Raw genomic sequence first — 14,492 nt, forward strand, 5'->3', positions numbered from 1 at the left:
GTTTTTGTGGTAAAGAACTTAGCAAGACCCAAACAGTGCTCTGAAGTCAGACCTGATAATGGCAAGGCCCATCAGAGCCTAACCCCACCACCATCAACAAAAGAAGTCAGAAATACACCGGGATGCCTTCGCACCCCTGTACATCAACATTTGTTTCTCATAAAGGTCACAGGTTTTCCCTTCTGGATTCCTAGAAGGACAATAAAGCTACTTATATTGTATTTGGACACAGAACACATGGGGAGAAGAAATATCCCAAACACCAGCTACCTGAGAGATGTACTTGAGTCCATGGTTTTCCCTCAGCTCATATGCAGGTGTTGATGACCAGTTAATAGTCATAAGTTGTCAAGATCTTAAGTAAACTTGAATCTTCCACGTGTTCGTTTATATTTGTTCAGACTTGTTAATGAACAGTCTCACCACACACACTGGTGACCCTTGGAAACCTTAGAATTCTTAGGAATATATGTAGCAAGGATCTTTAGTGCCATGTCCTCACCAGATAAATATTTTACTTGAACAGATGGAAGATGAGGACAAAAGAACTGTAAGAAACTCTCCCCAAAGGTAAAACATTGAACATTATAAATATTATAATCATAAATGACTATATGCTATCATGTGGAAACGCTGGTAAGACAAATATCACATTTCCATCATTGAATCAATTTGGACTGACAAAAATAAAACTCATGAAAGAGGAAATATTTTAAGAAAGGATGGGAGGGGAGGTTCTAAGGAGCTGGATAGTTTCAGAATCAATTTGCATTAGATCCAAGAGTAAATTTGTGTTCTCTAATAGATTGTAGTTGAAAAAATGTCTCCTAGAAGGAAGTGCCCTTACTCAAGTCAACCCTTCCTCTATGTTGTCACCCTTGCTTGAAAAAATTAGATGCATGCTTAGCATCCACCACCTAAATGACAAGCAAACTAATATGCATTGATTTCAGTGAATAAGTACAAGTTACCCTGTCTCTAATCTTCCACGGTGCTGGTGTGATGAGAATATTTTCTCTACGCATATGTGTGTGCACGTGCATGCGTGTAATCTATAAATGGTTTGAGGCAGTATATTCTTAGTTTCCAAAGTCTCAAATTTTTAAGAACGTTTAGATTAGAAACAATATGTGTTTGTATTAAAGGGAAATACCAGATCATAGAAAAGAGAGGGGGAAATCCCAACTCATTCACCCATTACCACCAATTGAAAGCTAACGACACAAAGTATATCTCCTGCCTGGAGAATGTCCTCGAACCTCTGTATTTATGATTTAACGCTTGTTTTTGCCTTTCTGACATTTGTCCCTTCAGTGCATCCTAACGTCAGTCAAGGCTGCCAAGGAGGCTGTGCCACGTGTTCAGATTACAATGGATGTTTGTCATGTAAGCCCAGACTATTTTTTGTTCTGGAAAGAATTGGCATGAAGCAGATTGGAGTGTGTCTCTCTTCATGTCCAAGTGGATATTATGGAACTCGATATCCAGATATAAATAAGTGTACAAGTAAGTGCTACACAGAATTATGTTTTTATCTCATCCTTGGGGGCTTTCCAGATTTGACCTGGCCTCTAGCATATTTGTGATTTTCAGTGTTAAGTAAATAATGATATTTACCTGATGATTAGGCTAAACCATACTTGGACTTAGCCCTTAGAGTGGGAAAATTTTCACCTCTCACAAAAAACACTCAACTTTTGTGTTGTTGCTGTTTTTCCCTGTAAAAGGGGAAACTGAGAACCTGGTTATTACTCATGGAACCTATAGAAAGGTACTGTAAGCGTTAATGCCACCGAACTTCCCATTACTATCACAGCTGATCCAAGTATTTAATGACTTAAAGAATAAATTCAGCTATTTTTGCTTCAAGAAGGATTCTAGTACAGCAAAAGAAACATTTACCTATCTGTTGGAAATAAGTGTGAAAACACTAACATAGCCCCTCTCCTTTGGACTCAGAAAGTCTACTCTCCCCACTGGAGACCCAGTACCCTGTCACTACGTAAATTTGGAAATACCATTTATCTGTCATGGGCCGGGGCCCCACCTCCCTCGCAGACTCCTCTCCTGCGGCTGCACCTCAGCCCCTTTGCACTGACCTCCTGGCCTTCTTGTGAGATCCTCCCACCTCGAGGCTTTTGCAGTTACTGTTCTACACTGACTGTTCTGGCCATTCAGAAAGCTCTTTGCCCACATCTGTGCGTGGCTGACTCTCTTCTTTTATCTAAGATTCTGCTCATAGGTCACATTCCCAGAGAGGCATTTCGTGACCAGCTTACTCACCATAATCAACCTTTTCCCCAGTATCTATCATTTGCCATATCTCTCTCCCAGCTTTGGTTGTTACCGTTACTCTTTCCAGAGCACTTATCAGTCTGGAACGAGACTGCCTGGTTTCCAAAACCACTGTACTCTCTGGTCCCAGGCTACTTACATAATCCTTCTGAGACTCGGTTTCTTTAAAATGGGAATTATAATGAGCAGGAGCTAACTCACTGAGTTATTGTGAGGTTTAAGTGACTTAATATCATAAAATAATCAAAAGTGACTTAATATATAAAAGTTTAAGTGACAATATATAAAATAAGTACCTGACTTACAGTAATCATCATATAAGAGTCACTGTTGTTATTATTTATTGTGTCTCCCCTCCTAAAATGTAAGCTTTGTGAAGTCCATAAAAGGGATTTTATGCACTGTTGTCAATCAATGTCTAGAATAGTGCTACGCATATAGTGGGCAATCAAATATTTGTTGGACAAATGAACAGACTTCCAAAACGACCCAAAAGCAGTAGCTGGTATATTTCATTAAAGCTCCGATAAAACACTTTTTACTGTCATTTAATATAAATAGATACTTGGTCTTATAAACTTTCTTGGCAGAAAATGTATTGGCCAAGAAACTTTTCATAGGTCTATCAGTACGATAATTTTGAAGTCAATGACTGATGTATATCACTTAAATGACCATGGACGAATCCATAATCCAGCTTGGCACAATAATTTTGAATCCTAAGTGTGTTTGACACAGAAGTCCCATGTGCCTGCGTTGTAAGCATCCAGACCTGGGACCAGCAACAGGTAAGTGAAGATAATGAAAGAGTGTTTCTTTTCTTTTTTTTCTCTTTCAGAATGCAAAGCTGACTGTGATACCTGTTTCAACAAAAATTTCTGCACAAAGTGTAAAAGTGGATTTTACTTACACCTTGGAAAGTGCCTTGACAATTGCCCAGAAGGGTTGGAAGCCAACAACCATACCATGGAGTGCGTCAGTATTGGTGAGAAGGAACTCTAAAATTTACCGGGGAGGAGAAACACCTCGGACGATAATGTCAGTCTCCGTGGAAGTGCTGCTCAAAGTCCCATTTCACAAGGATGTGAGGGACTATTTCCAAGGGGCTGTCTTCATCCGTCCTTACAAAGATACCATCTTAGCGGAGTTTCCACAGCCTGACACAGCATGTGTCACAGTATAATTTAATACCCTATAGGAGCTCCATTATTTCTTTTTTTATTATTTTTTTTAATTTTTTTATAAATTTATTTTTTATTGGTGTTCAATTTGCCAACATATAGAATAACACCCAGTGCTCATCCCATCAAGTGCTCCCCTCAGTGCCCATCTCCCAGTCACCCCCACTCCCCGCCCTCGTCCCCTTCCACCACCCCTAGTTCGTTTCCCAGAGTTAGGAATCTCTCATGTTCTGTCTCCCTTTCTGATATTTCCCACTCATTTTTGCTCCATTATTTCTTATAGACTCTTGGTAACTGCTTCAGCTCTTCTGATCCTGGCAGATTTAGTTTGTAGCCTTATGAGACAATGAAGTTCTATTTGCAGTGACTCATTACAGATATGTGCATATGTATTATGTGTTATAAACATATCTACGGGACTATACATATACACAAATACATATTTGGTCTTGAACGAAATGTCCACTTTAGAACAGGAGTTTCACAAAGCACCTAGGTCTAATGTCCAGCAGTGAGCAATGTTGTTTTTCCAAGGGGAGAAAACATTCTCTGAATATAACCCTTTGACACTCAGTAGATGAGCCACAGATCTACAGAACGGGAACTGATATAGTTAAAAATCTGACTTTTTTTTTCCTCCTGCGCTCCTTTGCTGAAACGTCCTGCTTGCACAGGTATTGAGAAACAAGGAGAGGATTTTTGGACTCACTCAAACTGACAGAAGGACACAGTCACAGAGTCTGATTAAATGCAGGCTGTATTTCCTGGAGGGGAGGTCCCTGAGACCAGTTGTTTGTCTAAATAACGGATCACTGTCAGGCTCTATTTTCCATCTTTTAAATGTTGCGCAGCTACTACAGCTACAAGTTTGATGAACAGTTGGGGAGCAGATGCTGAACCAAATGGGAAAACAGCATACTAAATCTCGAAATCCCCTAGGCAAGAGTTACAAGAACCTTTGATGCTGCACTGATACTGGCATATGCACACAAATGTCCTCCTGATTCAGTACAAGATAGTCTCCAGGACTCCCCTGGGGTCCCCCCAGATAGGTCCATTAGAATCAAAAGTGCTAGAGTAATAAAGTGGTGGTTTAACTGTTTCAGGTCCACGGGAAGTACTTATTTCTAAACAAAGTCTGTAGGAGAATAAATCAAATAGATGATATTTTAAGATAATTTCAGAAGCATCTGGAAAACAGCAAGCATGAAACAGTTCATGGCTCATTTTGGTTTAGTCTTTTTTTTCCCTCTAGTCAATAAAGACACAGAGAAACAACTTAGAAATAGGGTAAAACATACATGAGAAAGCACTTCACGTTCATCTCTTTATAAGTCCTGAGGGCTGATGATTAAAGGTAATAAGTTCCAAACTGTGGAAGAAATAGGAAACAGTTCTGTGGAGTGTTAAAGGACAAAAATCCAGGCTGAGTTGCAGAAAGTTTGTGGTATTTCTCTACCAAGGAAAAGGGGTGCTTGTTTAGACTTCCTTAGTTGTTGAAAGTGTAGCATTCAGTCCTTGAAAAGCTGTTTACCCTAAGTGTATTAATGCTTTTCTCTCATGGAGACCCTTTAGTACCTGGCACTGTTAGATTAACTAGTAAAGCTTACTGGTAAGTTATGCTACTATTTAGACAAAAACTATTTCTATTTTTTTTTTTAAGATTTTATTGATTTATCCATGAGAGACACAGAGAGGCAGAGACCCAGGCAGAGGGAGAAGCAAACTCCTCACAGGGACCCCGACGTGGGACTCCTGGGATCACATCCTGAGCTGAAGGCAGATGCTCAACCGCTGAGCCCCCAGGCGTCCCAACAAAAACTATTTCTTAATACAATTAAATTTAAGAAATACGTATGTTAAAAAAAATGGGGGGGGGGGAGAAAGTAATGCATATGTTTTAGAGTAGGGGTTAGCAACCTAAAAGCCATTTTAGCGAATGTGGCTCTTTGAACAGTTAGGTATCAACGACCTAGGACACAGCAATAGTGCAAACCTGCAACTTTGGTCCAGGGCTGGCCCCTGTAGCTTGGCCTGAGGGATGCCTCGCATCGTGTGCTGTCTATCCAACAAGCAGTGGGCTATGACTGGTACTTGCCCCAGAATTGTCGTGAGAAATGGTGACCTGCTTGCTTATCGCAAAGGGACATTAAAGCCTTGTCCCTTAACAGATATGAAACTAGGACCGAGGGCTTGAAATAATGATTCCAAGGACACAGTGTGACTTACTGTCAGTGCTATAATTAGTGCCTTGACTCTGGCTCTCTGGTGCTCACAGAAGATACTGAAGAATGTGTCCCTCCTATAGCTGAAATCTGCATTGTGAGACTCATTTCTTACTCAGATTATTATTAAGAGGAAAAGTCATAAACAGAGAAAATACCACCCTGATAGAGAGCGAGGGTGAAAGCCTTAACGTTGCAACATATCCATCCACTCCTCATGGTTTGCTGTTAAAGTTGGCATGAATGCCCATTGAACCCAATATTGTTTAAAGATTTTTTTAAAATTTATTTATTCATGAGAGACACACAGAGAGAAGCAGAGACACAGGCAGAGGGAAGAGAAGCAGGCTCCATGCAGGGAGCCCGATGTGGGCCTCGATCCTGGGAATCTGGGATCAGGCCCTGAGCTAAAGGCAGACGCTCAACCATTGAGCCACCCAGGCATCCCATTAAACCCAATTTTATAGAAGAATATAGTTCTTCTACTTCATGCTCTAGATATTTGCTTCCTTCCCGCACCATCATCATGTCATCTCCTCTTGGGGAGTGGGTCTTACTCAAGTATCCACAGAGGGAGGCATCCAACTTTAAAACTTTAAATAGGAAAAAAATAAATAAATAAAACTTTAAATAGGGAGTAGCAAGGAACATGCCCTCACTACGCTCTCAGTGGACCCGCGCAGTTGATCAACAAGAATGAGAGCTAACGAGTAATGGTGTTGTGAGGCCATTACTGGTGGAACATTCAGTTCAGCTTCTCTCCCAATTCAAGGACCCCCTTTATAGTATTCCAGACTGATAACCGACCACAGAGTGACCACTTCCGGGGACAGGAAGCTAATTACTTTTTTGAGATCCTTGCTTCATTAGTGACTAGTTAAATATTTCCAGTGTTAATATTGTCCTCCATGCAAAAAATAGAAGAAATAGAGAAAGTGAGCAATTTTGTTTCTTCTTAGTTGCTTCTTGCCCAAATGACGCCCCAGTTCTGCATCATTCAGCAGCAGCCTGAATATAACTTAAATCATCTATTTTGTTACCTTTTCAGGTTTTCCAAAGATACCAGTTTTCCGTAAATATTTTTAGACACTAGATTCATTCTACAGTATTTCTCTGGGAGAAATTCTTTCCCCTCAAGGCTTTTTAACTGTTTGCTCTTATTAGAGCGTTTTTACTATCTGAACTCATCAGTTTTAAATGTTTTTCCTCCTTCTTCCTCAATGGAATTATCTAAGATTGTCATTAGAATTTCATTTTTAGGAGCACCTGGGTGACTCAGTCAGTTAAGTATCCAACTCTTGATCTTAGCCCAGATCTTGATCTCAGGGTTGTGAGTCCAAGCCGCACGTTGGGCTCCACACTGGTTGTGGAGACTACTCTTAAAAAATAACACACACACACACATTTTTAGAACCATTTATCATCTAAGAACTCATAGCTGTAATTTTAAAAATCTTTTTTTCTGGGACACCTGGGTGGCTCAGGGGTTGAGCATCTGCCTTCAGCTCAGGGCGTGATCCCACATTAGGGTCCCCGCATGGAGCCTGCTTCTCCCTCTGCCTCTGCCTCTCTCTCTCTCTGTCTCTCATGAATAAATAAATAATTTTTAAAATAAATTAAAAAATAAAATCTTTTTTTCTTAAGTCTAAATATGCATTTGCCTAGACCACCTTTGCAAGTGTGAAAAAAGCACCAAAGTTCTGGTCATTTTCACATCATGTAATTTTTTTTTCTAATTTAGAACTCTTGGTTCTGGCATTAACCAAATACTAGACAAAGTGGTAGCTCACAAACTTTGATTTTTACTTTTCCATTTGCTTTTTTTGGAGGTGGTTTTATTTATTTGTGCTAAAGATCCATTGCTTTTGTATCATTAGTATCAGAATGGGAGATTTGTTCTTAACTAGCAAAAGATTTGATATCATTAAGTGACTTCATTGCTCTATTCTTTAACTAAAAATGTTGTGTCATAACTGAACATGAAAACTGGTTAAAGAGTGGCTCCATAAAGTTCATTTAAGTTCACAGAAACTTAAATTCACTTACTCAGCCATTTGTTTTTAATTCTGTTGCATTCAGGTACCTGTTGGTAACTGTAAAAAGCATGTGAAAAGATGTATGGCAAAAGGATTTAGGTTTCTAAAACACTTAGATTCTATTTTTTGAGCTTACATAAAAGATAGCATTCTGCTCTGAAATAAGAATCCTTGGGCAGCCCGGGGGGCTCAGCGGTTTAGCACTGCCTTCAGCCCAGGGCCTGATCCTGGAGACCTGGGATCGAGTCCCACATCGGGCTCCCTGCCTGGAGCCTGCTTCTCCCTCTGCCTGTGTTATGTCTCTGCCTCTCTCCCTCTGTGTCTCTCATGAATAAATAAATAAAACCTTTTAAAAAAATAAAATAAAATAAGAATCTTTTAAATCAGAAGGCAAAGAGAAAAGTTAATGGAAACGTGTTTTGTGGAAAGAATCTTATATCATCTAAAGAATTATTGCTGCAAACTGTTTCAGTTAGTGTAAACTAGGAAGTTTGCAGGAACATGAATAGAATGATAGCATCCTGCAGATACTTATTTTTGTTAGAAGTGCAGAAATCTGTTACAAGACTTTGGAAAGCTGTGGTTGAAAAGGAGATTAATACATACAGAAAAAGGGGAAGAGCTACAAAAGAAGCTGTAGAAAAATTACATCTGTTCATCTTAGAAATCACTCCTTCTAGTTAATGCTAGAACCAATTTATCAGCTGAAATTGAATCGGAATCCACTCAAAATAGATACTTCCCTGCCTGAACCATCTCTGTTAATCAATGATAAAATTTAAGTCCTCACCTGCATATGAAGTGGAAAAGGCCGTGAATCCAGGCCTATGACCAGGATGCCTCTTTTGCTTAACCATTCTCGAGCACAGAAATTCTCAAAGTGTATTGTTGGAAATGCAAATTCTCAGGCCCCATCCCAGACAACTGAATTGGAAACTCTGAGGGTGGAGTCCAGTGGTCTGTGCTTCAACAAGCCCTCCAGGTGATGCTGTTGCACGCTCTAGTTTGAAAAGCTGATCTCTAGCATAATTCTAGATCAAATTATGGTCAGGATCAATCAATACTTGTAGAAATTATAAAGCACTGGCCAATTACAATTATATTAGTGCCTGGGTTTATAAATCTAGAGTGAAAAGTAGACTGAATGCAAGGATAAGTTTACCTGACATGATGAACACTAAAAATGGGAAAACATTATGTCCCTGTATTTCTCTTTCTCATTGTTTTTTTGAAGTCATCTTGTCCAAGTTTGTTCTACAGGATTTCCCGGAATTAGAGCAAATATTGATAGAAGCAAACCTTTTTGTTTATTGAGCAATCGTGAATATATCTGTGAGCCAGCTGAGCCTGTTTCTGCTCTTCTGTTTCAGTGCACTGTGAGGCCAGTGAATGGAGTCCGTGGAGTCCATGCATGAAGAAGGGGAAAACATGTGGTTTCAAAAGAGGGACTGAAACACGGGTCCGAGAAATAACACAGCATCCATCAGCAAAGGGTAACCTGTGTCCCCCCACCAGTGAGACAAGAAAGTGTACAGTGCAAAGAAAGAAGTGTCAGAAGGGAGAACGAGGTACAATCATACTAGAAAAATGTGCTTATTTGAATCCTCATAATTTGATGCAAATTGCACTTATTTCTTAGGAAACATTTAGTATCGCTCATGTCTAAAACCCCAAAATGTATACCAGCCAAAGCCTATGTTGGTTGTAAATTACAGAATATTAAATGTGCAATTTTAAACAACGGAGTCTAATATCAAAGCTATAAACTACTATAGAAGTGTGTTAATTGGATCTTGATGAAAAAGGATGAATTATAGATATTTAGGCCTATATTTTTCTTTTGGGTCATTATCTTTCCTATCATCCCTTCAAGTACCTAGAAAACTTTTGAGAAGCCTCATAAACACAAGGTCTAATGCCATTTGCTACAAATCCATAGTGAAGAGACACCAGCCGTAAACTTACTCTTTTCCGTTGCCTACAAATCAAAGTAGTACAATTAGACTGTAAGCTTTTGTAGTAAACTTATTTTAAGGGTGACATAGTATTTCTAAAAATATTTAAATGTATATGTGTTTCTACAGTGTTTTTTTAAAGATTTTATTTATTTATTTATTTATTTATTTATTTATTTATTTATTTGAGAGAGAGTTAGCAGGAGCGGGAGGGGGAGAGAATCTGAAGCCGACTCCGTACTGAGTACAGAGCCTGATGTGAGGCTTGATCCCATGACCGTGAGATCATGACCTGAGCTGAAACCAAGAGTTGGGGACCCCTGGGTGGCGCAGCAGTTTGGCGCCTGCCTTTGGCCCAGGGTGTGATGCTGGAGTCCCGGGATCGAATCCCACATCGGGCTCCCGGTGCGTGGAGCCTGCTTCTCCTTCTGCCTGTGTCTCTGCCTCTCTCTCTCTCTCTCTCTGTGACTATCATAAATAAATAAATAAATAAATAAATAAAAAAAGAAACCAAGAGTTGCATGCTTAACTGACTGAGCCAGCCAGGGGCCCTAATAGAAGTTTCTAATACTGATTTTACATTTGAAGTAGATGACCAGGGCATATTTTATAATATAAGCATTAATGACATTTGATCCCCAGATATGTTTTATGTTACATTAACTTTATCAGATTGTATAATCTATTAGATCGATAATAAATAACTCTGTGTTAGAGCCTGTTCTAAAGTCTTATGATTGCCAAGAAGAAATAGGCCATGTCATATGATGTTTTTAGGGTAATTTAGCTTCCATTTAGAAGATCTGCAGTTGTTGGCTTTTAAAATATAATTTTTCCACCTTTCTCACTAATGTCCTCCACTCCACTACCTACAAAGATGGCATGTAGCTGGATAAACCTATTGGTAGTTTTACTGAACCAATAAATGATCTTCTCAATGAATTGCAGCTTGAAAGGAGTTTGGCTACCTCTGGAGTTGAACTCTCTTTGCTTTATTCATTCATTCAACATGGTTTTTATTGAATTTTTACTCTGTGGCCACACACCGTGCTAAATCTTGGGGATTCACAACTGAATAGGGTACCATCCTTATCCTTAAGGTATAATGAGGTTCCAGTGGATGGTTGAGATGTCTAAATAGATAATCACAACATCATATATGAAAGGGAGATTATAGATACACGAACAAAATTCAGTGGGAACAGAGAGGTGAGTGTTGCGCAAACTTGAACACTATTCATTTAAGAAAGAACTTGGATCACTGCTACTTTGCAAAATGTCTTTCCCTCTACCAGAATAATTGGCCATTATCAGAATGTATTCAGCCTGCTGTTGCTATTAGTAATCAAGTAGTTAATGTGATAAAATTCTTGAAGACAAGGATGATTTTAAAGGGAACTTCAAGCTTTTGTAAATTTGTAGGAGGTTTTGATTAAAATTAGGTTTAAGGAATGAAAGTTGGCTGGTGAAAAAGGTCTTTCTGGCATTTGTTACCAATTAATTTAAAACATCTTAAATTTTAAAAGTTGGATTTGGAAATCAAATATTTCATCACTCGGCTTGTTGGTAGACTCCCATAGCCGTACATTTACTTATGTTTGCTAAATTTTCTCGATATTTAATGACTTACAGGTGGTCCTTGCTCATATTATTCTTTCACAAAGTTTCTACATTACTAACCAGTATTCAGTATATTTAACTTTTAAAATATAAGTGAAGAAAACCTTGCCCAGTAGAAAAATTAAATTATGATGCTAGTTTTTCGTTTGAGAATGTGATCTTCTAATATATTTTTCTAGGACCTGACTTAAATGTTAACAATGAAAATGTCAGTTTTTTAAACCGGCTACAGATAAGATAAATAATGCCACAAGAAGTTTAAAATAATAACCCGTGACATTAGCTTGGCCTAAAAGTTTCTTTTGGTCTTTTTTCCTCCTCTTCGACCTTCGAAACAGTGACATTTTACATTCACAAAGAGAACTTCGTACAACTAGAAAAACTTAGGTGGTTCACATTTATAATTAAATTCCCGATTTAGTTGCACTTTTATTTAATCTTTATTCATCTTTATATACGTCTCAAAAATTTTTCTCAAGTGGCTCAGAAATTTAACATAGGAAGGAAACCACTCCTCCCCTGATTTCTTGCTTCTCTAACTTAATAGTTTTCTTCACTTCTCTTGATGATAACTTAACCAAACATTCTTTGTGAACACGAAGAAACCAATAATAGAACAGTAATAATGAACTCTGGACAAGACACTATATCAAACATCATATCAAAATAATAATGTTACCTGCAGTCTTCTCATTTAGTTTCTGAGATATATATTATAAATATGTATGAAGACATATGGAGATAAATACTATGAAGTGATAAAGGCTTGATTTCTTCTACCACTAAAATAGCTGTTAACCCAAGTTGCTCCTGACTGCTTATAGACTCATGAAATAAGATCTTTTAGGTTCATGGTTTCAGTATTTCTAGATGAGTAAGCTAAAAGATTAGGTTTTTAAAATAAAATCTAGCCTGAAAATCTTGAATTTAAACTTAAGTATATCATCCCTGTCTAAGAGGCTCACAATAGACAGAGGTAGATAACTCATATTTGGAAAAGGTATGGAGCATGTGTTCAGGATTTTTTTTCTGCTGTGTTGCAGTTGCCAAAGGCAAGGTCTCCAGGGAAAAATGATAAGATCCAGAAATGACTTTCCAAAATGTACACAAAGAAACTGAATCAGAGGAAGTAGTTTTTAGGAACAGAATGAATTCTTCAAGTTGTGAGATGTATTTTAATATATATGCTGAAAAAAAATGGTTGCAAAATCTTATACACACACACTTTTTTTACTAACATTCTTCTCACATTTAGAATATAGTAAATGAATATGAGGATATAAATGTAATTTATAGCCCCCTAAATTTTTGTCTGATGTACTATTTGTTTGCATCTTCTAGAATTTTTCCCTTACCTTCGAATCAGTTTTAACCTCTCCTTCAATTACCAGTTTTAATAAGAAATTAGTACCTTTGCAATATTTTCTAACTTGAACCTATCTCAGCAGAACAATCTATCTCAAATGTTAGATATATATACCATATAAATTAAGAGAGTATAAAGGCTGACATATAGACTAGTCTGACATGTGCATTAAAACAGAATATTGAAATGGAAGTAAACAAGGAGAAGATGCATGTTCAATTGTTGTCAACTTATATTGACTCTTTTTGATACTGGGCAACACCATCGTAGATGAAGTGAAACAGGACAAGGAAATATGCCTGTATTTGATGCAAAAGGGTGATATTATGTGTGTCAGAGTACAGGGAGGGGTCAGAGGAAGGAGGACCTCGAAACGTGCTCCTCACTCATTTGTACATTTGGTTAACTGAAGGGAATTTCCTCTAGATATTGGGTTTTGGGGAAATTCACAAAGAATGAAAGAACTGCTTTAGCTAATTGCATGAAGAAGATACCGATTAATTATGTGCACTGCATGATCTTGGGATAGAAAGGAGAAAGAAGAGCAAAGTCACAGAAGAAATAGGTCAGGGACTACTTTCTTAATTAAAGAAGAAATAGCATCCCTCCAAGCAGAAAGAGAAAGGGAACCATTAGAATATAAATACAGGGATACCTCAGAGGTACTGTGTGGGTTTGTCTCCATACTAAAGCAAATATTGCAATAAAATGAGTCAAATTTTTTTGTTTCTCAGGGCATATAAAAAGTCATGTTTACACTGTCGACTGTTAAATGTGCAATAGTATGTCTGAAAAAAGTACATACCTTCATTTTAAAATACTTTATTGCTAAAAAAAAAAAATGCTAATGATCATCATGAGTGAGTCGTAATCTTTTTGCTGGTGGAGGGTCTTGCCTTGATGTTGATGACCGCTGACTGAGCAGGGTGGTGGCTGCTGAAGGTTGGGGTGGCGGTGGCAATTTCTTAAAATCAGACAAAAATGAAGTTTGCCACATTGATTGACTCTTCTTTTCACAAATGATTTCTCTGTAGCTTGCGATGCTGTTTGGTAGCATTTTACCCACAAATAGAATTCCTTCAGAATTGGAGTCAATCCTCTCAAACCCTGCTGCCGCTTTATCAATTAAGTTTACGTCATATGCTAAATCCTTTACTGTCATGTCAATGATCTTCAAACACCTTTACCAAGAGTAGATTCCATCTCGAAACACCCCTTTTCTTTGCTCATCCGTGAGAAGCAACTCCTCATCCATCCAAGTTTGATCATGAGCTTGCAACAATTCAGTCCCATGTTCAGGCTTCGCTTCTCTTCTCTAACTAGGAAAGCTCTATGCCGTCGTCCTCCAATATAAGGCTGTTTGGTCTGTGTTGATAATCCCTTGTTTAGTGTAGTTACCTTCATTAATGATGTTAGCTAGGTCATCTGGATAACTTGCTGCAGCTTAGCATCAGCACCTGCTGCTCACCTTGCACTTTTATGTTATGGAGACTACTTTCTGTCGACCTCAGGAAGCAACTTCTGGTGGCTTCAAAATGTTCTTCTGCAGCTTCTTCCCCTCTCTCAGCCTTCACAGAATCAAGTAAAGGTAGGGCCTAGCTCTAGGTTAGGCTGTAGCTTACGGAGATGTGGTGGCTGGTTTGATTTTCCCATCCAGAGCAATAAAACTTTCTCTATGTCAGCAATAAGTCTGTTTTGCTTCTCTTGATATTCATTTGTTCAGTGGAGTAGTACTTTTAATTTCCTTCAAGAACTTTTTATTTGCATGCACAATTTGGCTAAAGGGCACACTAAGCCCAGCTTTCGGTGTATCT

General features: G+C 38.3%; 1 protein-coding gene across 3 annotated transcripts in view; it reads left to right on the forward strand.

Annotated features, from left to right (window-relative positions):
* RSPO3 (R-spondin 3) overlaps positions 1 to 14,492 on the forward strand; it is an 83,642-nt gene that overhangs the window by 30,631 nt on the left and 38,519 nt on the right. For all 3 annotated transcript variants that reach the window (XM_077902584.1, XM_077902585.1, XM_077902586.1), the window contains exons 2-4: positions 1,315 to 1,506; positions 3,134 to 3,280; positions 9,108 to 9,305. In XM_077902584.1, the coding sequence (XP_077758710.1) occupies positions 1,315 to 1,506; positions 3,134 to 3,280; positions 9,108 to 9,305 (537 nt within the window). The remainder of the gene's footprint in view (positions 1 to 1,314; positions 1,507 to 3,133; positions 3,281 to 9,107; positions 9,306 to 14,492) is intronic.

The sequence above is a fragment of the Canis aureus genome, chromosome 1, assembly GCF_053574225.1.
Source record: "Canis aureus isolate CA01 chromosome 1, VMU_Caureus_v.1.0, whole genome shotgun sequence".
Taxonomy (NCBI): domain Eukaryota; kingdom Metazoa; phylum Chordata; class Mammalia; order Carnivora; family Canidae; genus Canis; species Canis aureus.